This window comes from Trachemys scripta, chromosome 4 (assembly GCF_013100865.1).
Source record: "Trachemys scripta elegans isolate TJP31775 chromosome 4, CAS_Tse_1.0, whole genome shotgun sequence".
Classification (NCBI taxonomy): domain Eukaryota; kingdom Metazoa; phylum Chordata; order Testudines; family Emydidae; genus Trachemys; species Trachemys scripta.
The window spans coordinates 13,082,206-13,108,261 of NC_048301.1; the positions used below are offsets into that span (position 1 = coordinate 13,082,206).

Sequence of the window (26,056 nt, forward strand, 5' to 3'; positions counted from 1 at the left end):
TGGGTTCAAATCCTGGTTCTGCCAAAGTGCTTTGTTGTGGCCCTGGGCAAAACTGGTTTCTGTGTGCCTCAGTTCACCACCTGTAAAATGGGGATAACAACTCTTCTGTACCACACTGAGGTGTTGTGAGGATAATACATTAATGTTGGTGAGAGCTCAGACACTATGTCGATGAGCACCATGGAATGACCAATAAATAAATACAGCACAGCTGAGAGGTGATAAACTACAGAATCATTTGCCTGTAGAGTATCAGAGGGGTAGCTGTGTTAGTCTGAATCTGTAAAAAGCAACAGAGGGTCCTGTGGCACCTTTAAGACTAGCAGAAGTATGGGTCAGAACCTCACTTCTTCAGATGCAAGACCTTGCATCTGAAGAAGTGAGGTTCTTACCCACGAAAGCTTATGCTCCCAGTACTTCTGTTAGTCTCAAAGGTGCCACAGGACCCTCTGTTGCTTAAAACCGGGATTGTTCCCTCCAAAGCAGTGCCAGCGGTGTGATGTTGCTGCACCGTGCATAGGAAGCCTGCCATGTTACTACAGTCACTGTACTGGAATCCCACCAATATACGTAGCTGCTAAGCAGTGACAGAAATGGATAACGACGTCTACTGGCCAGCTATCGAACGTACACTGGTTCCGGGGCACTTGTGTTGTATTTTTTAAATAAAGGATGAGATTGCTGTGGAGTGGGGCTCCGTCACTCAAAGGCTGCTCCCTGCTAGCGCTCCAAGGGGCTTAGATCACCCCAAATAGGCTCGGGGACAGATGGGGCTGACACCTTTGTCGGCTGTCTCCAACCCTGCCCTTTGCATTCAGCCAGCATTGCCAGGCCTGGCTGAAAACACGGAAAGAATTTCATCAGTTTTTCTTTTTTTTTTTCCTTCCTCCCATTGAAATGTGTAAAAGTGTGTCTCTGACTAGCTTGAACACTGATCAGAAGATGAGAGAATGTTAGTTGAATTTTTCCTTTTTCTTTTTTTAATGGGGATCTTTTTTCAGTATTGAAATCCAGAACATTTCAATGTTTCAGCCAAGCCAGGCACAGACAGGGTGGCATGTGCTGCCACCTCTGGTTCTGGGAGGTGCAGCACACACGCACTGCAGACCAGGGAGCTCCTGAAGTTGCTGCTAGAGCAACATAGCTCTAGTCACAGTGGTACCTGAAGGCTTATTACACTAGCAGGTTGTCCTGCTTTTAGCTGTATCGGCATAGTAAAAGCAATACAGCCCCATACGCTGGATTCAGGTATACTGGGATGTATGTGCTTTATACTGCTATAGCTTTCCGGTTTGAGAGCAAGTGAATAACAGACCAGTCAGTCATCTCTGTACTATGCATCCATTCCGTGGTTGTAGCAGTGTAACCATTTTGATTTAAAAAAAAAAAAAAATCACACCCCAATCCACAGCGTGATGATGGTAAATTACTTCGATGTAGACCAGGCCAAAAAACCAAAACAAGGCCTTAAATTGTATACCTTTCAGGTCAATGCGTTACAGAAAACAAGCTGGATTATTTTTCTTTTTGGTTCCTCTCTAGCTGAAAGAACAGCGCGAGCGGGAACGCAAGGCCAGAAAGGCTAAAGAAAACAGCGAGGAAGGTGGGGAGTTTGACGACCTCGTTTCGGCTTTACGGTCAGGTGAAGTCTTTGACAAAGACCTTTCGAAACTGAAACGGAATCGCAAGCGCATAACTAACCAGCTGACGGACAGCAGCCGCGAGAGGCCGGTCACCAAACTCAACTTCTGATCCTTTTGGTTTTGTAAACGTTTTTTAGAAAACTGATTAGCAGTCTTTTTGAAGTGGCTAGGATTTTTCATTATACTGCCTTGTAATTCAAACCGAAACAGTGGCACACTCTCTTTCTCTGTGTGTGTGTGTGTGTGTGTGTGTGTGTGTGTGTATATATGTGTTGTGTATATAAAAAGTCTGGTTGTTGGTATGTATGGAGAATATAAGTGTCTGTCTCTGTCAAGCAGGACAGTGTATATATGTGTGCCACGCAAACACGTATATAGACACTGGTCACTGAGTACAAATTCCATTTTCTTTCCTTCAACCACGTTGTTCAAAAAGTAGTTATTCTGGTGCACAAGCACAACATTGTGTCTCCTGAGAAAGAGATGACAAAAACATTCCTTGTAGTAAACAAAGGCATTGAGAAATATTTTCTACTTGGTCTCCCTTTGGAATTCTTTACCTTGGTGTAACTGGTGTCGGAGAGCATAGAGAGAAACAAAAACAGCGCCGCTATCCGAACCACTGGTGCTGGGGTGTCATCACAGACTGCTGGGGATCAGCCTGGAGACTGTAGTGGTGGTGTAAGAATACAGTATGTTAAAGTCTACTAGGAACGCCTTGCGCACAGTCTGAAGTGTGTTTGGGGGGGAAAAAGAAAAAGTCAAGTGGAAACAATCCATTTTATTATTAGTCAAGACTTGAACATCTGTGCTCTTGTGCGGGTTCCGATGAGTTCTGTACTGTACACTCTCTTGATAATCCCTTTTCAATTGTTTTTGGGAAGCACTGGACTTACTTCTCTTTCTGCAACCCTTGCTCTTGCTCAAGACAGATTACCACAGTGTGCTTATTGCTATAACAATACATAGACATAGTTCTACCTTTACAACGTTTTCTTGCCCATGACAAATGGGAAGCGGGGGAGGGAGGGGTTCTCTGCTGAGACAGAGCATCAACTTTTTGTGTTGTCATTTTCCCCCCTCCCCCCCATTTTCTATTCAGTGGGACAAACTGTATCCTCTGTAAGGCCACGTCTGCACTAAAAAGTTAAGTCAACCAAACTGTCGCTCAAGGGTGTGAAAAATCTCCTCAGTGATGTAGTTAAGCCGACCTAACCCCTGGTGCAGACAGGGCTAGGTCAATGGAAGAATTCTTCTGTTGGCCTAGCAACCTTCTCTTGAGGAGATGGACTTACCTACAGTGACGGTAGTCGTAGTGGGTGTGTACACTGAAGCACTACAGCGGCGCAGCACTGCGGTTATGCTGCTGTAGCTTTTCTAGTGTAGACGTAACCTAAATGTAGGTCCGAACTGAAGGTCATTTAAACCAATGCACAGAGGACTTGATTCAAAAACCATTGTGTCGATGGACAGGCCCCCATTGACTTCAGTGGGCTTTGAACCGGGCCCCTTGTTTTTAGCGGACATACAGTAGCAATGATGCCAAGAAATGTTTCTCTCTTAACAATGTACGTTTTCAAGTGGTTTGCTGTTTTTATATTGTCATTAAAATTTGTAAGCAAAACTACCTGTAAAATGTCAGTCCAAAAAAAGCCCAAAGCTCTCAGGGAGTAAACTAGTAACAAGTAATAAATACAGAAATTTTAAAAATTTTTAAAAAAATTGGAAAATAAAAAGTAAATGCCATTAACATAGTAACACTTAATATTCTTAAATTATACAGAATATATGGAAGACTGTTACTTTTTGCTTTTATTTATTTGTGGTGGTTTTATTTTTTTAACCAACAAACTCTTTTATACCATCAATATTCTTATGCTCGTTTTTTGTTTTTTCCTGTGGAGAGATTAGTTTGTCCCTGTTGCACTAGATATTAACACTATTCGAAATAAGTTTTTCATGTAATGGGTATTATCGGTGGGATTGGGATGTCATTTTTCCTATATGTACTGTATAGCAAATGTGCTGTTTAAAGTAACTTGTATAAAAATATGGTTCTTAGCACCTAGAGCCAGCCCGGGGTCTCTGTGCTTTCTGAAAGCTGTGAAGTATCACTTTAAAAAGAGTTGTCAAGAGCTGTGGTCTTACGATTTTTGTTTTTCCTCATTGCAACGTTCGACGCACTGTAAGTATAAAAAAAAAAAGCGTATAAAACAGTAATAAATACAAAGTTACAGCTCGGTAAAGTCCTGCACCTCCTATCAAAGCAACTGCGAAACCTGCAAATTTTCAAAGATTGGGAGTGAAGCACTTTGTTTTAAGAAGAAGAAGAAAGGGAAAAAAACGTTTAATGGTGATTCTTGTTCCTTAACTAAAGTGCCTCTATTTATATTTTCTATTTATGGATTAAGAAATTTGGGCTGACACAGTTTAGGGAACGGACTCTTTTTGGTGGGCGGGGGAGTCTCGTGTCTGACGATCTGAGGAATGGTCAGTTAATTGTTTAGCTAGAATAATGCGTTTTGAAGTTGAAAAGGTCTCCAGTCCTGCATTGGGATCCCGCTTCCGCAGCCTGTGTAGCCAAGCGGTGCTCTCAGGCTTCACCCTATGGGATTCCAGTGGAGGCTCGGGGGCTCAGTTGCCCTTCCAGATCATTCTTGTTTTCTATCAGCCTGGTTATTGGGCTGTGTTTGCCATTTAGTTTTCTTTCCAAACAAAAGGCCGTGTGCAGGTAATTTCATGTGCCATTGTTGAAAGCTACTTTTAAACAGGTGCCGGTGTCAGTAGCCACTCTTTTCTCTTGGGTGTGTATTTTACAGATTTTTTTTTTTTAATAATGCCAAAAAGGAAAAAATTACTTGTAAACTGAAGTATATGTCATGGACCTTCTTAGCTTAGTAGTCAACCAAGTTAGGTGCAAGAATGTTAGTAGTTTAGCTGCCAGGAAATGCTGTGTATGTTATGAGACTGTACATTTTTTAAGATGGCAATATGCAATAAAGCAAAAGACTTGCATTGAGTGTACGTCCGTGGAGCCCATGAGTTATTTTTCAAGCCGATTTGTAGAGCAGCTGCTCCTGTGTGTCCTCAGAAGAAAGTGAAGCTGCCTGTTTTGGATTGTTGCGAGTAGGCTGCTGAGTAGGGGGGAAAAAAAGTGTTTATTTTTTTTTAGTGAGTTCACAAAGGCCCAGATTCTGGTCTGTCTGTCTTGCTGATGTAAGCCTGGAGTATCAACCTGTGTGCTGGAAAAGTCTGCATACTGAGCACCTCACAGCCAGTGAATTCACCCTGGTGGCACCCCTGTATGGGAAGGAATTGCTGTCTCCATTTCACTGAGGAACAAAAGTTTTAAAAGCCAAGCTTTCCAAAAGCACCCAATTGATTCAGGAATCTGAAAGTCAATGGGACTTAGGCTCCTGAGACAGGTAAGCCCTTTTGCCCTAAGTGACTCGCCCCAGATCGCTCAGGAAGTCGGTGGCAGTCGGGAATGGATCCCAGAGTGGAGGAGATGCTGTAGTTAAACAGAGCCTGACCCAAGGCAGAGCAATAAAGTGAGTAGGGAGAGATCTAGTCTTCGCTGTGGAGCAGAGGGGGTTTGAGGGAGGGGGAGAGTTTAGTTGGGGATTGGTCCTGCTTTGAGCAGGGGGTTGGACTAGATGACCTCTTGAGGTCCCTTCCAGCCCTGAGATTCTATGAGAGCCGGCAGAGCAATGAGGTTGGTCAGATTGGGGTATCCGAAGGGCAGAGAGATGAAAACAGATGGAAGGGGAATAGCATAGACATGGGTAGGGAACTATGGGAGAAAGGAGAGAACAGGGCTACTCGAGCAGGGAACAGTTAAGTGAAGGGCTGGGGGGAGAAATATTTTTTGTCTAGTGCCCCTTGTGTGATCGAAAGGGCAGGTCAGCCGCTGGTTGCAGTCTGCCCGGGCACAGTCTGTGCACCACTCACACCCAGCTGTGTGAGTTGACCTGGGACAGAAGTGGTGCATTGGCCTCCTGCCATTGAGTGAATGAGCCCCAGATTCCAGTGTGCAGAGGCCAATTTCAGACATTTCTGCTGGACAGATTGTGCATCAGCCCCCACCCCTCCTGCTTAGAAGAGATTGGGGGCGGGGAGAGGGCTTGGGAGAGGAGCTTGCTGGATCGGCTCACTGAAGCCCGTGGCGAAGGCATTACCGCCAAAGAGGATGCAGCAGCCTGCGCTGTGCTCGATTTCTAACGCGCGCTCTGACCATGAATGGAAAAGGTTATTGTTGCTGAGGCACAATCATTTGCATGTATCCTCTTCCTAACCTTTGAAACTGTCTCTTGCGATTACGGCATTCCTTGCGCTCGGCTCAGGGGAACAGCGAGGCCCTGCAGATGCCCTTGGTTCTGGTGCGGCGAAGGAGACGGGGCTGGGCAGTACCGAGGAGGAGACGTTGCTGGCTGGGTACAGATTGCAGCCAAGCAGAACGATGAGATGCAGCACCTGCCCTGTTTCTGAACACGCTGGTGGAGCCCATCTGCTGCTCCTACTGCTGTTGTTCCTGGAAATCTTTGGAACATAAGAACGGCCGGACCCACGGTCCATCTAGCCCAGTGTCCTGTCTTCTGCCAGCAGCCGGTGCCACGTGCTTCAGAGGGAATGAACAGAACCGCGCAACTGTGTGTGATCCATCCCTGGTCACTCAGTCCCAGCTTCAGCAGTCCGAGGTTTAGTGACGCCTGGGTCTCTGACCACCTTGGCTAATAGCCACTGACAGGAACTTCTTTAATTGTCTTTTCTCCAGGGCTTTGGAGCTGTGCTCCGGCTCCTCTCCAGCTCCAGGCAAAAACCTGCAGCGCCACTGCTCCGGAGCTGCTCCAGGCTCTGCTCCAAAGCCCTGCTTTTCTCAGGCAGCCACCCTGTTACCTACTTCAGGCAAACTGCTCACTGGCTGCACGGGACAGGGGAGGTGAGAGGGCTCAAGCATCCTCATCCCCCGTCTTTGAAGTGCAGATACAAGACAGAATCCCAATGGAGCGGCTCCTTGAATAACAGCCCGGGCCCAGCAGTGCTCCGTGGCCCAGATCCCAGCATGCTTACTGTCAGGCGGCAGCAGAGGCCAGCTCGGGGCGGAGCAGAGGGGCAGTGATTCACAATGATCCTGTTTGGAGCAGGGGCAGCAGCTTCCCTAGATGGCCCCTGTGTAGGTAGAATGGCCCTGGAATGTTCTACTCAGCTGCTGCCGCTCCACCCTGACCTCCCCCTGCTGCAAGTGGCCCTGGGTTGCAAGGCAGCATGTGCTCCATACCAAGAAGGAGCCCCCTTAAGACTGCAGGTAGCAAGAGAGATCAGCCTCTCCTTTATTGCCTCTGCGTTGAGGTTGGGGAGATCTGCATCTTCAGCCGGCTTGTGAATAAATAGCCAGAACCCAGCCACTCAGGGTCTAATTTCCCAGTGAGGTAGGCCCTATCTTCTCCCTCACCAGATGAGAGCAGGATGACAAACGTTTTAAAGAGCTGTGACTAGCCAAACCCTGTCACTGGGGAAGTCACTGTGCTGGGTGCTACACGTGTCCGATGAGCTGTCCCTTCCACAAACTCCAAATAGCTACATAAAAATAAGTTCTGAAAAGAAGGATGGAAGTAGGTGACTTCCCCACCTGCTCCAAGCAGGGCTGGATTTGTATCAAGGGCCCAGCACCTGGAGTCATGGGAGTGTTAGGAGCTCAGATTTAAAAATAAATAAAAAGGAAATCTCTGGCCCTCATGTCTGTAAAGAAAAGCCTGGCGCGGCGAGCGGCGTGTAACCAATGCTGCTGCCTCTGCCTGAGTCTGAGGCCAGCCTGAAGCAATAGGTCCAAGAGGTGCGCACTACCCCATTCATCTCTCCTCGGTGTTCAGGCTAAGCCCTGTTGCTTTGGGGTAGGAGGGGGGCGTAACACCCTACCCCAGCAGGGCCCACCCAGTACAGCAGCTCTACCCCAGCAGCTGGAGAAAGTTCGGTGAGGGCGAAGGGGCCTCTGGAAGTGGGGGTAGAGGCCCTGCTGCTGCTCCCTGGGATGGAAATGGGGCACAGTGTGGGAGTAGGGCCAGCCGGTTTGGATAGAGCACTGGCCTGGCGCTCAGGAGACCTGGGCTCTAGTCCTAACTCCCCCAAGAGAAAAGTCATTTGAACTTTCCTGTGCCTCCGTTTCCCCACCTGTAAAATGAGGATAATGATACTGCTCTCCTTTGGAAAGTGCTTGGAGATCTACTGATGACAAGCTAGGTGTTCAACTTTATGCACATGCTTAAGTGCTGTCCTGAAGCCAGGCTTTGGCACTTAATATTCCCTGACCCCAAGGGAGTTAAATAATTGATCTGATAAAATATTGTATTTTAAGCATTAATACTGCAAACAATCACTGTGCTCCAATATGGAATTCGCTATCCCCTGGGGGAAACATGCTGTAGAAATAAGCTTTGCCCTGGATTTTAGCTCCCTTTATAGCCCTGAAACAGAAGCTGTGACTCCACTTCACTTCAGTGAAACACACAGCTTCTCTGGGGCACCAGCTGCCCCCATGCTCGCTGGACACAGCTCACCCTCAGCGCACGCACTTTTAATGCTTATTGGGAATTTTTCCTAACCAAACTAAAGCCCCGACTCCGGCCGACCAGAGGAAGGAGAAATTCAGTCCGGCACTGGTTTATAAACAAACAACCCAGAGACAGGTAAATCGTGAAAGGATAAAAAGACGATTGACTCAACAAAACAGAGTTAAAGGGAAAGAAAGTAAAAACGCCGGAGGATGGTTCATGTCAGACACTTGCTGCCATGGTAACAATTTGGTTGTGAACAGATGAAAAAGCAGGGGGAAGGTGGCCAAAGAGCATGTGAGACCTTTTCCTCTGCAACTTGCTGACTGGCATTTTTCACATGGTCTTTGTGCTGCTGAGCAGTGAACGCCTCCTCCACTGGCCTTTCCACTGTGTGTGTGTGTGGGGCGGGGGTGATGTTCAGATTCAGGCCCCATGGAGCTAGAATCAGTCTCTGAACAAGGGACTATTCTTCAGTGCGTAGCAAGGTGTTTCTTCCACTCCCTCCCCAGCGGGGTGGGCAAACCCCACTAGAGCACGGCAGGAAGGGATTAAAGGTCCCTGTTGGGGTTGCTGGCAGAGGCCAGCTGCATCCCACATCACTTGCTGACAGCACTGTTCTATAGCCCAAGGCAGATAAGAGCAAGTGGATGGGCTGAGCAGCCTGGAACTAGAGCCCCTGGAAGCCGACCAGCTGGTGGTTAACCTGTCTCACTGATCTTATTTGCTAGTGTAATCAGAGCCCAGGCATGAGGACTAGATCTTGGAGCCAGAGCTACATGGAGGCAAGCCAGGGCCCTAGCTGCGTTCGTCCTTTCCTGGGTTACGATGTCATGCACCAAGGACCTTTAGGGTTGTGCCTTTAATATGGTGGCAGGCCACCTTTGGGACACAGACTGTTTCATTACAGGGGAATGACACAGGTGGAAGTAGGCTTGGCAGGCCTCGCGTTTAATTGCTAGGTGTCACTGAATGTCCATTTCCGCTGCCATCGACCAACCTTGTCCAGAGCAGCTGGTGGAACTGCAGCCTTCCCGGTTGGGCCTGCAGGGAAGGGCATCGCCATCCCTGCAGAAGTGCAGGGAGCCCTTTGAGGTCCCTTCTCCCCCATCACGGACCCATTCCCTCTCTCCCGTGGCAGCAGGGGTGCACAGGGCTCTCTCTGCTGCCGCAGAGCCAGTGCCACCTGGGCCCTGCAGGCTCAGGGCACGAGGAAGGCTGCAGTCCTGGTGGGACAGAGCAGAGACCAACTGGCTGGGACTGAGATGTGCCCCACCCCCAGCCATGGGGGAGTCCAACCCTTTGCTAAATGATTCTGTCCTCATGGCCAGGGCTCATCCTCTACCTCCTCCTTGCAGTCCTGGCTGGGGGAGGGCGGGGGGGGTCTCTGCTCCACCAGGCCAACACTGCAGCTTCCCAGGCGCTTGGTGCCCCAGCATCTTGGGCCCCATTGGCTGTGTAGGGAGCCTCTTGCAGCCCTTCTGTCGGTGCTGCCCTTACTCCCTCCCCTTCATTGCCAGCACCTGTCAAAATAAAAATAAATCTTTAAAATAAAAATGGAATCCTGCCCAGCCTATCTATAAACGACATTTTCCAAAGTCCTGCCAACCACGCTGCCTTCTTGTGGAGGAACCTGGCAGCTTGGCTTTGATTCCTGGATCTGCCACTGATTCACCCCTATGAGCTTGGACAAGTCACTTCAGGCATCCTAACTCCCATTGGCTCTGGGCCTTAATCTCTCTGTGCCTCTGTTTCACCATTAGCGAGTGCTTTCCGATCTCCCCCCTGAAAAGCACCAAGGATTACTTTGAAATAGTTCATTCTCGAGCGATGAGGGTAAACTGTCCAGAATGCACCATGACTCCAGCAGCAGAACCTGGTTGTACTGTGGTTTTATGTTCCCAGCACTTATTTTTCATTTCTAGAGCAGTCGCCTCAGCAACAGCATTAAGTGTTCATCTCAGATCTCACGTGGAAGAAAACCAGGGAGGACAAAACCATGTATGTGCTTCCTTTGTGGTAAACAAAGGATTTCCTGCATCCGAAATGACGGCAGAAGCAGATCTGCATGGCAGCCCTGCGCACAGCTCTCTGCCTGCCCACTCTTCCATGCTCTAGCATGGTTTCACTGGGGATGAAGAGAAGAATGTTGCTTACTGAATTTAAATGCCATTTGGTTTTCATAAGGAAAAGCAGGCAAGCTTTATAGATTCTTCTGCATGTACTCGCTCTTTGAGTTATGCAGGCTCAAGGCACTGTTTTCCCGTTTCTGCAACCAAGACCCATCCTGCCTCCCAGAGAGTAGAAGTTGAAAGGCTGCCTCTCCACTTTCTAATATTAATGTAGCTAGGAAGGGAGAAGCGATCAGAAATCAGAATGTGTTTTGGTGCAAACAAACAAAAAAACACATTTTGTTTGTTTTGTTTTTTATCCAGGGCACTTTCTGGCCAGGCTAGGAGACTTAAGAAACATGTTAGAATCAAGACAATCTCCTTTCCTCTGTCCTTGGTTCACAAAAATGTCTTGTGCTTAGTTGAGGGCTTGTCTACACACACACACCCCTTGCATTGCTCTAATTAAACTAATACAAACCCCTGTGTAGAGACACGCACCGGTTTAAAACGGCTTATACTGGTTTAACTTGCCTTTGTAAATGTATAGAGGCAAGCTAAGTTGCTAGAAACCATTTAAATTGATTTAAGAGTGTCCACACGTAGGTGCTCCGATTTAACGACATGCCTTTAGATAAACTGGTGCAATTTCGTGCAGGAGCCCACTCATACAGATCAGCTTGCAGGAGCAGTGACTTACTCCATTGGGGCCATATTTTGAAAGGTATTTAGGCACCTTGTGGGATTTTCAAAAGCATCTAGATGTGTTGGGTGCCTAGGTGCTTTAGGAAAACCTCACTAGGCACCTAAATACCTTTAACAGTCTGACCCTTGGTACCTAGTAATCAGCTCCTGTTAAAGGCATTTGCTGCAAAGAGAGATTGACTGATTAGTCAGTTTCCTCTTAGGGCAAGCTGTTTATGCAGGGAGCTGGCCACAAAGGCTGAACGTGAACTTGAGATACAAGGGCCTGATCCTGCAAACGCTACTGAGCCATCCATAAGATTGCTTGTTGTGGGACACGTGCACCTGGTAATAAGTGTTTCCAAGATCAGGCCCCTAGTCAGCTTCCTGTCCTATGAAATGCAAAAACCACAGAGGACTGGAGGGGGAAACTGACTAACATCTTTGTCACTTTCCTTCCTTAGCTGTCCATGTGTGAAGTCTCATTGTTCTGCTACCCAAAAGGGGGACACACAAAATGACGGGGGAAAATAAGCTCAGAAAAAATGTCATGAAAACCATGAAATCAGATATTTACATTTATAAACACTTAGAAGCAAATCTGCTTTATTTCACCACTGTAAATCTGGAGTAACTCCAGTGAAAAGCATGGCTGTAACTCTGGATTTAATCAAGTGCAAATAAGAGCAGAATTTAGCTTCTAAACTAATCCTTTGGGGCGCGGATTGTCTCTCACAACATGGTTTTACAGAGTCTCAGTCAAGACCTCAAGGAGGTTCTGTAGCACAAAGAAGATCAGTCAATATCGGTGTTTCTCAACTTTCAGGTTCACAGCCCCTTAGTCATGGTCAAAAATGCTTGTGACCACTTATGTTTACTATATAAATATGAGTAAAACATATCTCAGTGACAACACCGAAAGGCTGATACAAGTAGTGTGTGTGTTTCCAGAGGTTAACAGAGAATACTTGGCCTTGAACAGGGAGGGCAGTGGAGAGAGAGCTTTTCTGTGCTTAGAGTATATTTTCAACGTCTGGCTACCCTCTCCCCCGGCTGCCGTTCATGACCTCCCCGGGTGTTGCATGACCCACTGGTTAAGAGACACTGCTCTAGCTGATAGCGCCTCAGTTTCAGACAGATGTGGTCTATCAGCCCATCTGCAGTCCCTGGTCTGCACGTGGGGAGCTCTCGGTGATGTTTTAAGTTCAATATCTCATCTGTTTTGTGGTTCAGTAAAGCAGCCAAATGTGTTCAGGGTTCCTACCCTGCCCTCCACAACGCAAGGACAGCCAGCAGTCGTGTGGTATAGGGATCCAGCTCCAGCAGGGAGGGGCCTGTTCTGGAGAAGCTGAAGAGATGTTCTAGGCTTTACTGTGATGCTCATCTCAGCTGACCTCCTGCATCTCACAGGCCAGAGAATCTCCCCCCCAGAAATTCCTGCATTGAGCCATAACTTCTGTTTGAGGTACAGCATCTCCTTTAGAAAGGCAGCTAGTTTTGATTATAAAGACTTCAAGTGACGGAGAAACCACCACATTGTTGTTCCAATGGCTAATTGCCCTTAGTGTTAAAAATTTGCACCGTATTCCTGGTCTGAATTTGTTTAGAGTCAACTTCTGACCAGTGGATCTTGTTCTACATTTATCTGCTACATTAACGAGCCATCTGCTATCAGAAATACCTTCTCCATATAGGTGCCCCCTCAGAACCCCACCCCTTATCCAACCACCCCTGCTCCCTGTCCCCTGACTGCCCTGACCCCTATCCAAACCCCTGCCCCCTGACAGGCCCCCCCAAGACTCCCACGCCTATCCAATCCATCCTGTTCCCCGTCCCCTGACCGCCCCTCCAGAACCTCCACCCCATCCAACCACCCCCTGTCCCCTGACTGCCCCCTGGGGCCCCTGTCTCTTATCCAACTCCCCCTCCCCTCCCCCCGGGTCCCTTACCATGCTGCTAAGAGCAGCATGTCTGGCAGTCGCGCCACCCGGCCGGAGCCAGCCATGCCACCGCGCTGCCTGGCAGGAGCCCATAGCCCTGCCACCCAGAGCGCTGGCAGCATGGCAAGCTGAGGCTGCAGGGGAGGGAGTATTGCAGGGGACGGGATGGGGGCTAGCCTCCCCGGCCGGGAGCTCAAGGGCCGGGCAGGATGGTCCCGCGGGCTGTAGTTTGCCTACCTCTGAAATAAGACTATAAGAATCTGTCTTAAGGAGCCAACATGGAACTTCCATCCCGGATACCAGTGTTATCTACAAAGCCAAGCCTATGTGAACCAGGTGCAGTGAAAAGCTGTTGGTCAGCAGGAAGGAGGGGAAGAGAAAGGAGGTTGTAATTCTTCTCTGGATTAAAATTGAACATTAGGGTGAACTGCCTTTAAATTAGTTCTTGGCTCCAGTGGTAATTGGCAGTGACATTATTTGTTTGTGAAAGGGTATAAAGAGAGTTTGGAATTGGTGAGTTCTTTGTCAGACCTTACCTGAACGGGCTGGAGCACATCAGGATGAAACGGTTTTCCCCTCTGGCTGCCTATTTGTAAGTATACCGGTCACATGCTTATGAATACTATCTCACTGATTTGGTCTTGGGTGTAGTAACAGCTTATTTTTAGGCCGGTAGGCAGGTTTAGAGCAATTGTATAAAATACCATTTGGCCTTCAAACTTAACCGTAAATTCCTTTATTAACTTGGTGTCTGGGCGGGGGTCTCCCATATTAATATTTGTAATTTCTAATATTACTTCCAACAATATCCTTTGAAATGTGGATATCAGAACTGGGCACAGTATTCCAGTAATGGTCACACTTGTACCATATACAGAGGTAATTCCATCTCCTTACTCCTATTTGATATTCTCCTGCTTAGGCATCCAAGGATCGTATTTGTCCTCTTAGTTACAGCATTACACTGGGAGGTTATGTTTAATAGGTTATCTGTTGTTATATCTAAGTCCTTTTCTGTGTTACTGTGTTCCAGGCTGCAGTCCCCTATCTTGTAAGTGTGATCTATATTCTTTGTTGCTAGATATTGCATTTGGGCATATTAAAGTACATGTTACTCAAACAAGCCAACCTTACCAAGTGGTCCAGATTGACCTGAATAACTGACTTGTCTCTTTCATTACTTACCACTCCATTTTAAATCAACATAAATGTTTCAGATAGCCCCTTGGCCAATTCTTTTAATACTCTTGGGTGCAAGTTATCCATTCCTGCAGTTTTAAAAACATTTAATAGTTGCTGTCTAACATCCTTCCTAGTTACTGTCTGAGTAGAAAGTATTTTATTATCAGAGTAAGATATGAATATATCATCTTTTCTGAATACAGAATAGAAATATTTATTGAACACTTCTGCTTTTTCTACTTCAAGGTTTACAATTTCACCATCCTTATCTAGACCTATACCATTGCTAGGATTTTGTTTGTTACTGATATATTTAAAGAATTCCTTATTTTCCTTACACCTACTGGCCATAGATGTTTCACTGATACCCTTAACTTCCCTTATCAATTGTCTGCATGCCCTAAGTGTCAGTTTGTGCTCATTGCTATCAACATCCACATTTTTCCATTTGCTATATAATTTTTTTTATTTTGCATTGTTACTTTCATCTCTCCTCTTAATCAGGGATTTATTTTTTTTTTAACCCAAAGAAGCTGTCTTTCCAGATTGTGGTATTGTGGGGATTAAAAAAAAAAAATTCTTAAACAATTCCCAGTTATCATTCACATTCTTTTTCTCCTACTCAATTTTGCTCACAATTGTTTTCAGCTTTGGGAAACCGCTTTTTTTAAAAGCACTAAATATATTTATTGTTGGGACTGGTTGCACACAGCAAATGAGAGTAGGTCATGATCATTTGCACCCAGGCAACCATCAATATTTAGATCACTGATAAAGATAAATTGATCTGTCAAAATGAGGGCCAATATGGAATTACACTGAGTTATATTTTTTGTGTTAGGCCTTGTCTATACTACGGGGGGAGATCGATCTTGTGGACCTCAGGTAATTTGATCTAAGATACTTTGACGTAGCTGAAGTTGCGTATCTTAGATTGACCCCCCCCCCAGTGTAGACCAGCCCTTGGATAGTTATCATCTATGATTTTTAGGAACTCCAGAGTTACTTTACTAGTTGCAGCATGAGACATCCAGCATATATCCCCCAGATTGAAATCCCCTATCATAATGCAATTCTTCTTTCTATACACTTTCCATCAAGATTCCTGGATTTTCAGTGCTTTCTCATTTTTCCAGGATTCTTGCTCAAACAAAGTGCCTGCATTTAAAAACTTTAATTTCAAGCTGGTCACTAACACTGAAATTGCACCCGTTAAGCACAACACTGTACACTGCCGATGTCTGTAATTCAGAACGCCTCTGTCTAGCTCACCATTAGTCTTTATTCGTTGTAGCTTCCTTTTGGTGTGGTCACACACAGGCAACGTCAGTCTTGGCAAATACAGGATGGTTTTCCTATTTATAGACCAGTGCTTCCCACTGAAGAGAGCTTGTGTGACCTCATGTTTTGTCAAACTCCAGCTGCACTGGCATGTGTAGTAATGTTGATTAACATCACAGCTGTTTGTTACAGAATTTCACACTACGGTTTGATTGTTAATATAACGTGAAACCAGTGGAGGGCTTAATACCATGAAAAACCAAGGAGAAAGGAAGGGTTTAAAGTAACATTTAGCATGTAAAAATATATTACACAAGAATATTTTCTCCTAGCGATTCCTATGTCTAATGGCTGGGGAGGTGGACAAGCTACCAGCATTCTTTGGAAGGATCCAAACCCTTTGGGAGGGTTTTCTTCCCCCCCCCTCGTCCCCCACTTCTTTCCATAATAATTAGAAACAAGTAAAAGCACACCTTCCTGATTTCATCCCTAGTAGGGGATAATCCTAATCCATCACTCTCACTACTCCATGTCTCCCTGCTGGGAGCTTTGTCTCTGGATTTGGTAAACACCCTACTTCGTGTCGTTGATCGCACAGTCTCCTTGTCTCAGACGTGGTACGGCGCCCAGCCTGTTGTGAGTCTATTTACCTTCACCACAAGATCCCTTGAATGAATGCTAAGGGAGTGCAATAGCCTTTGCTTTTTCTATCGAAATGTCTGGATTTGATTCATCTTGAATTTCATAATAACGTCACACAAAACACACTGGTCAGGAATGGCCAGCCAGGGGCAGTCTGTGCCCTTATTAAACAGACTTTTACTGTTAAATTCATCACTGCATTTTAAGGATTAGGCATAGAGCAAATGCCACCGGGCAGTAAACATTCATTATTCTGAATAGGCCACAGGACTTCATGAAACCTTTACCACAGGCTCCTAGTTCCCGCCAAAAGGGCAGCCGTCCCCAGATTTTCCACGGTCATCCCCAGGGGGGGACGGATCCTTATGCACCATAGCTACAGATTGTGACACACTCCAAGCTCTGCATTTCAGCCACCTGACCCTAGAGGCTGGTGTGCTGCTGCTACTGGTCCAGGCAGGTGACTGAGGGTTTCCCTTACCAGGCAGCTGCTGAGTGTACTCCAGTCTGGTGACGCAAGATGCAGCCAGCCAGTGTGGGGAAAGAAAGGACACAGAAACCTAAGCCAGTCCCCACCTAGTCAGGAAGACTGGTGCTCAACTGACCAAGAAACTAAGCAAAGCAGCGCCAGCCATCCACCTTTGGAGAGTATGGAAACCGGGGAGGGCCTCACAGAGGCCTGGCTAGTCTGGAGACGGTGGGATCGAGTGGATTTGAGAAGCTGGTGGGAGAGTTGAGCTTTAAGAGCAGCCTGAAAACTTTGTCAGCTGGAGTGTTGTCCTGAAGGGATTGATATAAAAATACTCTATCCGTTGCCAGACTCCCTACAACCCCGTTACTGCACTGACTGTGAAATGACAGGCCTAGCGCGTTCAGCTCATGGAGGCCTTTGAAATATGCAGGGGAAGTAGAGAGACAGGTTTTGGACAGCACCTGGGGTCGGTTGTGCGGGCAAAGCCATCTGGTTGACGGTGTGAACCCAGCTGCTTTGCTGGAGTTCTGAAGGAGGGTACTACAGCTGTGTGAGCTTTGCTCCTGTTTTAACTGCTCATTCATAAAAACAAGTGCACGTTGTCAATAAAATCAGACTAGGAGTTGATCGACCCAGGTGTTTGTACTGACCCCATGACTACATTGAGAAATGAGATCTTTAGCAGCAGACAGGCATTCTCTCCCACCAAGGAATTCATTCATTCTAGAAAACCCATGTTCTTCCTGACTACTCCGGAACTGGGACAGTGGGCACCAAGGGAGCAAAAATACGTGCGGAGGGGATAGAAGGGGTGAAGGTAATGCTGTAGTGGAGGAAGACACAATGGTCTAGATCCTAAGTTGCTGTAAATCTAGCATAGCTCCATTGATGTCAACAGCGCTCACTCCACTGGGTTCCGCTCCCCCCCCCCCACACACACATCAGAGGAGCTAGAAGAGGGCAGGAACCATTTACTTGGCCTGGGCCGTGCCAACAAGTGCTGGTGCTGGCCTCCTCCCAAAACCACTTCCTGTGTCATTGCTCAGCCGGCTGCTTCTACCGACACTCACGCTTTGCAGGGGTCCACGTGCAGCATGGGCTGCTCCCTCATGGCTGGGTGCTGCTGTACCATGGAAAGCCATAGCCCCCTAGGGCCCTGCTGGCCTTGGAATCGATTATGCTAATGTCCTGTTCTCGCATGCACTTGTGCACGTGCTGTGCTTCCTGCTCGTGAGCAGGCCCAGTGAGATGAATGGCATTACGCCGGTGCACGTGTGATTGCAGGATTGGGGCCTACGGAGGGAGGCCTCTTTTTTTATGTCTTCAATCAGGATATTGCCATGAGGGAAGCGAGCGGTTTTTCATGCTGGGTATCTGTTGTTTCGGAGTAAATCGCTATTTTGTCAGGTAGATTGCAGGCATACAATGGAAAATGGTTGCCCCTGCCTGGGAAATACCTGAATGGCCTGCCTGAAGTTGTAAAATACGGGTACTGGTTTCCACTGGTGGTCATTTTTCCTTTCCCTTTGAGCAGAAAACGCAACTCATTCTCCTCTCATGTTAGTTTTACATGGGTATAATTCCATTTGTTAGGGGGTTTATTCTTTCACCCTCTCACTTCCCTGGTCCTTCTCGCATGAACAGAGAGCAACAATACCCGAAGTCCAAAGGTGCAAACAATTCAATGTTTATTGGGGTGAACTTCCAGCAAGCATGATTCCAGTTTTCTTCCTTAGTCTCCCCCTTCCCAGCTCTGCCACCACAGAGCCTTGCCGGTGTCCTTGTTCCCATTCCCCCCTTAGCAAAACATGATTCCAGTTCCCCCACCCCCATTCCCTGTTCCCATTCCCTCCCGCCCCACTTCCTGATTGACTTCAGACTATATAGTAAAACTTGAGTTCTGCTTAGCTATACCTTAACCCATCATTTTACTGAAATTTAACTAACCAATCCTAACATATTGTAACATGGTTATTTAACCAATTATATCCCACCACCTTAATTGGTTGACACCCAACAAAACTAATTATATAGCAGACAGAAACAATCACAGAACCAGACAGAGATTATACAGACGAACAATAGGGAAGTGGAGACCATAGTGATAGAACAATACAGAAATGAGAATTTCACATCCCAGCTATTGATAAGTGAGTTCTTGCCAGACAGGATGCTGTCAAACTAAGTTTCCTTTTACAACTTCTAGGCTCTTCCCTTTCTCTGGAGGTGATAGGAATATCAGGACAGGATTGTATTCCTAACAGCCCAATAGCACCTTATTTCAAGGTAACTAGTTTGGAATGTGAGGATGTGACCAGACACATCCCAGTTTATGGCTGGCCTCTGCTGCTTAGCCGAAGGCCTTAGCCTAAGAACCAGGCCTCAAACTGTCACAGTAAAAAAAGGCCCTTAGACAGACAGTGATTTTAATTCTTTTTTTTATATCTCTATAACTAGTTAAGTAATAAAAATACACCTAAATTCTTAAAGTATAGGCCTGAATATCTATATCCTAACACCATTGACGACAACAACATTACTCCTGGTTTACATCTGTGTGAGAGCAGCCTGGGGGGCCTGTATGGTTGACGGGAGGCTGTGTGATCTAGTGGTCAGAGCATAGCACCAGGCACCAGAGTTCAAATCCCAACTGTGCCACTGCCGCATAGGTTGGCCTTGTGCACTTACCCTCTCTAGCTTTGTCTGAACTGTGGAACAGCCTGTGACTGACAAAGGGTGCAGCCAAACGGCCGAAGGATGTGATTTAGCTGTATGTGTAGCCAAGCAGGTACCATGTTCAGAACCATTTCAGAAACTGGCTGGAACCTGTGGGGTGCGGTCAGAGAACTCTATAGCCCAGATCCCATGGAGAACCCTGCGTGGGGACTGTAGATCCAGGAAGACCAGGCTCACTGTGGGTAGGGATTCATATCATATATCCCCAAGACATGCAGGGAATCTAGCACAAAGTTCATGTACCATAAGCTGTAGTGCTTGGGTAGGGAAGCCGGGGGACTCAGTGCCAGTGTGAAGGCACAGAACATCTGCAGAGCTACCCCTGGCTTCTGGTGCAGTCCCTGGGATCTGTGGCATTTGGGGACAGAACTGCTGGTTGTTCTGCAGATGGAAAACGCCCTCTGCAAGAAAACTCCATCTGGGAAAACCCACAGGATTTCTTTCTCCTTCTCTCCCCTTTAACATTTCCATTGGAGGGGGCCATATAATCTGGGCCATAATAGCCAGACTGATGCTGGGTACTGCATATAATGAGACTTGCCCCCCAAAAACAACATCCTTTCCTTAGTCAGGAGGTTCCACTGCTCTGATCAAAATGGATCCAGGATGGATTTCGGAACCTTTTCTATTTTTCAGCTTTAAACAAGATTCCGTGTGTGTGTGTGCGCGTGAGGACCATTTAGAGAAAGCAATAGAGCCATCTGGTGGCCCTTTTTTGCTATTTAAACTTTAATAGCCATCCCTCCTGGAGAACTCCAGCATGCCCTTGGTTGTCTCTGCATTTAGCACATTTCTGTTGCATACCTAAAGGTGTGCAATTTTGCAGGGCCTGGGACAGCCAAAATGTCACGTGTTGTATCCAGACTCCCCTGATACCCACGTTAATAAAAATTCATTTTAATCGTTCCTGGGACAGTCAGGTTTAGCGACACCCACTTGTGCAAATAACTGAACATAAAAATGTGGGGTAGCATTTCATTGTGAATGTCTTCAGTATGTGATGTTGACCTATTTTAAGGGCCTACAGCTCACTCATGAACCAGACCTCCCATAAACTGCTGTGGTCATGCTAAGAAGGGGAAAAATACAAGCTTGCTAAACTTCTTAAGAAAGATCTAGTGATGTTTAACACAAGTGCCACGCTCTTTAGGCTGAGCAAGTAATATTTTAATCTCAGTCGGCAGGAATATATATATATAAATATAGTGTACCAACAATGGGTAAGCAGCAGGTAGGAAATTTATGACCTATGACAAAGTCTGGAACAGTACTAAACTACGATATATCTAGGGGAGGAAAGAGGAACTCCTAGAAGCTGAAACTGTAACCTTCCCCCCCATCCCCAAGAATCTAGGGGTATAAGTGTGACAGGCTGAAACCTAGCAAGCAGTCCAAAGCAGGCTGATATCAGTTGCTTGCAAAGGGGCTGTAGGAATTCGTTCTAATGGTTGGATTTGCTAATGTATATCTTTTCTGTTCTGCACTAACAATCGCTTAATCAATTCACTCCTGCTTGGTTATCTGAGACCTTTTTAATTATTGAACAAATTTGTGCCCACAAACAGATTATTGTTTTTGATCGATTATTGGTTAGTGAACATGGATTACAGTAACATTCAAATCATGGGGGGGAGGAGAACCTCAAATTATCATGTTAGTTCGCATTTGACAGGCGAACTTAGCTCAGAAAACTGAGCTCTTGATGATCTTGGTGAATTCACTTCGTCCTTTGTTTTTAAAAGGATGCAGCACCATCCTCCCCAGTGCAAAATGTCTGGTCAGCGTTCTGCAATACTTAGCCCTATAAAGAGGTCTAGATTTGTGTGCATGTTCCTGGCTCATGGGTCCCTACTCCAGTACGAAGGAGAGCTAGAAAATACAGCCAAGGCTCCACTCACCCTCTTTCAGCTCAGGTTTACTGTCACTCGAATGTTACATTGCACAAGAAAGCAGTAGGAGCTGCCATGCAACTAGGCCCCAATTTTCCAACCCTGAATATTCCAATCTGCGTAGTACCTGAAATTGGCCTGTATTGCAATGTGTGCAGGGACCATGTGACCTCAGACCAGCTGTGGATTCATGTCAGTCAAATGAAAAGAGTGTGACAGGATAAACGTGAGATGTGTCTGTAACATTGCTACCAGGCCATGAATTAGCTATGATCTAAGGCAGGGGTGTCAAACTCAATTGCACAGGGGGCCAAAACTCAAAACTCGCGGGCCGAACAGTATAACCATTTATTTAACAGACTAAATATTTGTTTTTTAACCATTAATATGAACCAAAATACAGGATATCATTCCAAAATAAATACATTTCAACTTAAAATATTTTGCTCTTCATAAAAAAATATCCTGTCAATACAATACATTCAAAATCTGTACATGCTGGAATATTAAAAAATCTGAAAATATAAATAAAAAATTGAATTTAAAGCAAAAGTATAATCATAACAAATCATAACATTCCATTTTCTTGTCCTATTTAGTCAGAGCCTGATACTTGGAGTCTTTTCTTTGCAACAAGTTCGTTTATGTTTGGGGTTAGGTTCTGTGTTGTGAAGATTCTCAGGATCGATTGCAGGTGTTCATCAGTGAGGCGACTCCTGTGTGACGTTTTGTTAATTTTCATCACAGAGAACAGCTGCTCGCACAGATATGTGCTGCCAAACATGGACAGGATTCGAGCCGCATGTTGGCGGAGCTGCGGCATCGCTTCAGGAATGAAGCGAGTGAACTGTGCTGGCCCCGCAGTGTCGTACTTTGCCTTCAGTGTCCCGTTACATTGCAGTTCTATCAGCTCCATCTGCATTTCTACAGGTGCGGTTTCCACATCGACTGCAAATGGGTTGCGAAGCAGCTCGAAGTTACTTTTCTGTGCCTCAAAGTCACTGAAGCGCCGTGCGAACTCAGTGCGCAGCGCGCTGAGTTTTTCAGCAAAGGTGGCATTTGGGAAAACTGTGGCACTTTCTTGGTTCCGTATTACTTGGCAACAGGGAAAGTGAGACAGGTTGCATTGGTGCATTTGTGTCTCCCATAAGCGCAGCTTCACTTGAAATGCCTTCACTGCATCATGCATATCGGTTATTATGTGCTCCCGTCCCTGGAGTTGAAGGTTTAAAGCGCTAAGATGCGACGTTATGTCAGCCAGGAACGCCAACTCACATTTCCACTTTTCATCCCGCAGAACTGTGCAGTCTTTCCCCTTACTGTCCATGAACTGGCAGATTTCCTCTCGCAGCTCAAAGTGTCTTTTGAGAACTTTTCCCCGACTTAGCCACCGGACCTCCGTATGATATGGCATATCGCCAAACTCGCTATCTATTTCCCGCAGAAAAGACTGGAATTGGCGGTGATTTAAACTGTGGGCTCTGATAAAGTTGACGGTTTGTGTTACAGTGTTCATCACATGATCCATTTTTAGGACTTTAGCACTCAGCGATTCCTGGTGTATGATGCAGTGATACACTGTCAACTCACCGGCACAGTTCTCCTCCCGCATCTTTGAGCGCATCCTTCCCACCAGTCCATTTTTTTCACCACACATAGCAGGTGCGCCATCTGTTGTAAGTCCAACGAGTTTTTCCCACGGCAGTTTCATGTCGGTTACACTTTGAAATACATTTCCAAAGATGTCTTCTCCTTTCGTTGTCCCGTGCATCGATTTAATGTCCAGTATTTCCTCTGTTACGCACAAATTGGAATCCACACCACGGATAAATATCGCCAGCTGTGCAGTGTCAGTCGCGTCAGTAGTTTCATCCACGGCAAGGGAGTATGCAACAAAATCTTTTGCTCTTTCAATCAACTGTGTTTTCAAATCAGTCGCCATCTCACAAACCCGATTAGCAACAGTGTTTCTGCTGAGGCTTACATTTGCAAACGCTCGCGTTTTATCTGGACAAAGGACGTCGCACACTTTCATCATACAATTCTTTACGAATTCCCCCTCGGTAAACGGTCGTCCTGATTTGGCGATCTCTTCGGCCACAATGAAACTTGCTTTCACAGCAGCTTCACTTTGTGATTTTGCTTTGGTGAAAAACGTCTGCTGGGATGTCAAATTCTTCTTCAACTCCTCTACCTTTTGTAGCTTCTGTCCTGCGCTCAGGTTTTTGAATTTGTTCTCATGTTTCGTCTCGTAGTGCCGTCTTAGGTTATACTCCTTCATTACAGCGATATTACTCCCGCAAAGGAGACACACTGGTTTACCTGCAATTTCAGTAAACATATACTCATTCTCCCACCGGCTTTGAAAGCCTCGGTTTTCAGAATCAATTTTTCTCTTGGCCATTGTTGGGGTCTAGCTTTGATTTGATATTAGCGTTGTATACATCAACAGACCGCGAACTTGAACCGCGGCTTGCCGTTGGCGGCAATTGCACTGCATCATGGGATTTGTAGTGTGTGTTATTGGGGCGTCATATCACAGGACCATTAAAAACAGATATATAAAACGATTTCGCGGGCCGGATATAATTGTATGGCGGGCCGGATGTGGCCCGCGGGCCTTGAGTTTGACACATGTGATCTAAGGGAAGGGAAGGAAAGATCTAGACAGCATGGGACAACCAAAATGTAGGTGGGTTCTTCTACTTGCTGTTTACTGACAGGCCTGCCATATTTTCCCAACCTATACACTGGCAGATCTGATTTTACTGGCATTCTGAAAATGGGCAGGTCGAGAGACTGGGAGCAGTTTGCAATAAAGTAGGGGTGGGCAAACAACGTCCCGCGGGCTGGTCGGATCTGATCCACAAGCTGTTTTAAACTGGCTCGCGAGTGCCCGCTGAGGAGTGGGGTCTGGGGCTTGCCCTTCTCCATCACTCCAGCCAGGGAGCAGGGTCGCGGGCTGCTCCACACGGCTCCCAGAAGCCACGGCATCACCCCCCTCCGGCTCCTACGCTCTCCAATGGCCCCCTCAGTGCTTCAATGGGAGCTGCAGGGACAGTGCTTGAGGACAGGGCAATGTGCAGGGCCGCCTGGCTGCGTCTCCGCTTAGGAGCCGGAGAAGGGACATGCCACTGCTTCCAGGAGCTGCTTGAGGTAAAACGCCACTTGGAGCCTGCACACCTGAGCCTCTCCCTACACCCCAACCCCCTGCCCCAGCCCTGATCCCCCTCCTGCCCTCCAAACCCCTCGATCCCAGCATAGAGCACCTCCTACACCCCAAACACCTTGTCCCCAGTCCCACCCCAGAGCCCACACCTCCAGCAGGAGCCTTTCCCCTTCCTCCCCCCTGCAGCCCACTCCCCCGCCCTACCCTGGAGCCACCTCCTGCACCCTGACCTCCTCATTTCTGGCCCCACCCCAGAGCCTTCACCCCCTCCCACACCCCAACCCCAATTTTGTGAGCATTCATGGCCCTCCGTACAATTTCTATTCCCAAATGTAGCCCTCTGGCCAAAAAGTTTGCCCACCCCTACAATAAACCAATACAAGGCACATGATTCCTAAGGCCAGTAGGCATTTGTTCTCTAACTGGTTAAAAATGCCATCCTAGTGATTCAGCAACCAATGAACTATTGACCACCTTGGCTATGAAGTCTCAGCATTGAAACATACTGCCACAGCTGGAGCCCGGGAAGCCCTGTGAACAGGGTAGACCAATCTTTAATTTGGTGTGTGTCTCAGTGCATTTCAGGACGCCAAAACGATGGTGCAGCGATCGCTTGCTGTGTAGTCAAGCCAAATTGTAACATCTGTTCAAAATAATTTTGTTTTTAAATGAAGTGTTCTATAATGGGTCATTCCAGCCCAAGAGACGGGAGAGATTACAGCTTGAATCATTTTCTGGCAATGATCCACATTGAGATGCTTAATTCAAAACTTGACACAACCTCGGGGCTAATATATTATCAAATGTTCTGTAAAATGCACCAGATTCAACACAGCAGCTATGGGCATAGCTCAGTGAGGAGGAGAAATGCCTTGGTACATTACATTTCACAATAGAAAGAAGTGACCTTTTTATTCAGAATATTTTTCCTGACACTGAGACTAGGTCAGTGTATGCTACTGGGTTGGATAATCAAATTAAGTTTATTCTGTTGTGAGGGAATTCCCGGTTCAGGGATTCAAAATAAATTTGTCTCACTGCTTTGTACATGTATATGACTCGGAGGTTCTTAGTCTATAGGAATCATTTGTTTTTGTTCTTCATGAAGCTGTAGCATGACCTTCTACACAGATCCCTTCAGCTACCCTTATATGGGGAAATACAAATACCGAGAGAGAGAGAGAGAAACTTATCAGAACAAATCAAAGTTCACTTGGATTTGTACAACATCCAAGTAAGTGTCTAACATGCAGCCACCTTCTACTCTAGTATTGGGAAAGGATGAATGAGATTGTGCGCATCAGCAAGGTGCCAAGGGACAAAGCCTAAATGGCTCTGCTCCAATGAGCAAAGTACATAGTTTGTGTGTGTGTGATATTATATAGGGTGAGCCTTGCATCTAAATTATAGATAGGGTCATCTAGTGCAAGTGGCTGTGTTTACAGATAAATAATTAATTGCCTGGCACAGATGGGATTTATGGAGATGCTTAAGATTATAAATACTTTAAAGAGGCCGTCATGTTTACTAATGTATAAGAAGGGCTAGGTTTACAAATCATTTATGCATAGGGTAGGATTGAAAATGTACATAAAGGTCATGGATGGGAATTTATTCATTAAATTAGGGATTCCACCGTTTGGAAAACATTGCTCCACACACGCAAAGCTGAGTTCAGTGGTCTTCTTTAATGGCCTACTTTTGCTGAAGTTGCAAGATTTGGTTGCCACCAAGAAAATAAGTACAGAACAAAGTGGAA

The 26,056-nt window shown here is 46.4% G+C and overlaps 2 protein-coding genes across 4 annotated transcripts in view; one reads left to right on the forward strand and one right to left on the reverse strand.

Annotated features, from left to right (window-relative positions):
- The window catches only part of DAAM1 (dishevelled associated activator of morphogenesis 1), a 180,639-nt gene extending 175,972 nt beyond the window's left edge, over window positions 1–4,667 (forward strand). For all 3 annotated transcript variants that reach the window (XM_034767842.1, XM_034767844.1, XM_034767843.1), the window contains one exon: window positions 1,543–4,667. In XM_034767842.1, coding sequence (XP_034623733.1) covers window positions 1,543–1,752 — 210 coding nt within the window. In that variant the 3' untranslated portion in view covers window positions 1,753–4,667. The remainder of the gene's footprint in view (window positions 1–1,542) is intronic.
- A 16,824-nt stretch (window positions 4,668–21,491) lies between these two features.
- On the reverse strand, window positions 21,492–23,685 carry LOC117877099 (general transcription factor II-I repeat domain-containing protein 2A-like). The gene has a single exon (XM_034769871.1). The coding sequence runs from the start codon at window positions 23,530–23,532 to the stop codon at window positions 21,724–21,726; it is 1,809 nt and encodes a 602-aa protein (XP_034625762.1). The 5' UTR covers window positions 23,533–23,685; the 3' UTR covers window positions 21,492–21,723.
- Between the last annotated feature and the right edge of the window lie 2,371 nt (window positions 23,686–26,056).

Excerpts from the sequence above, each read along its gene's own strand:
- LOC117877099 (XM_034769871.1), bottom strand. The coding sequence starts at position 23,532 with ATGGCCAAGAGAAAAATTGATTCTGAAAACCGAGGCTTTCAAAGCCGG.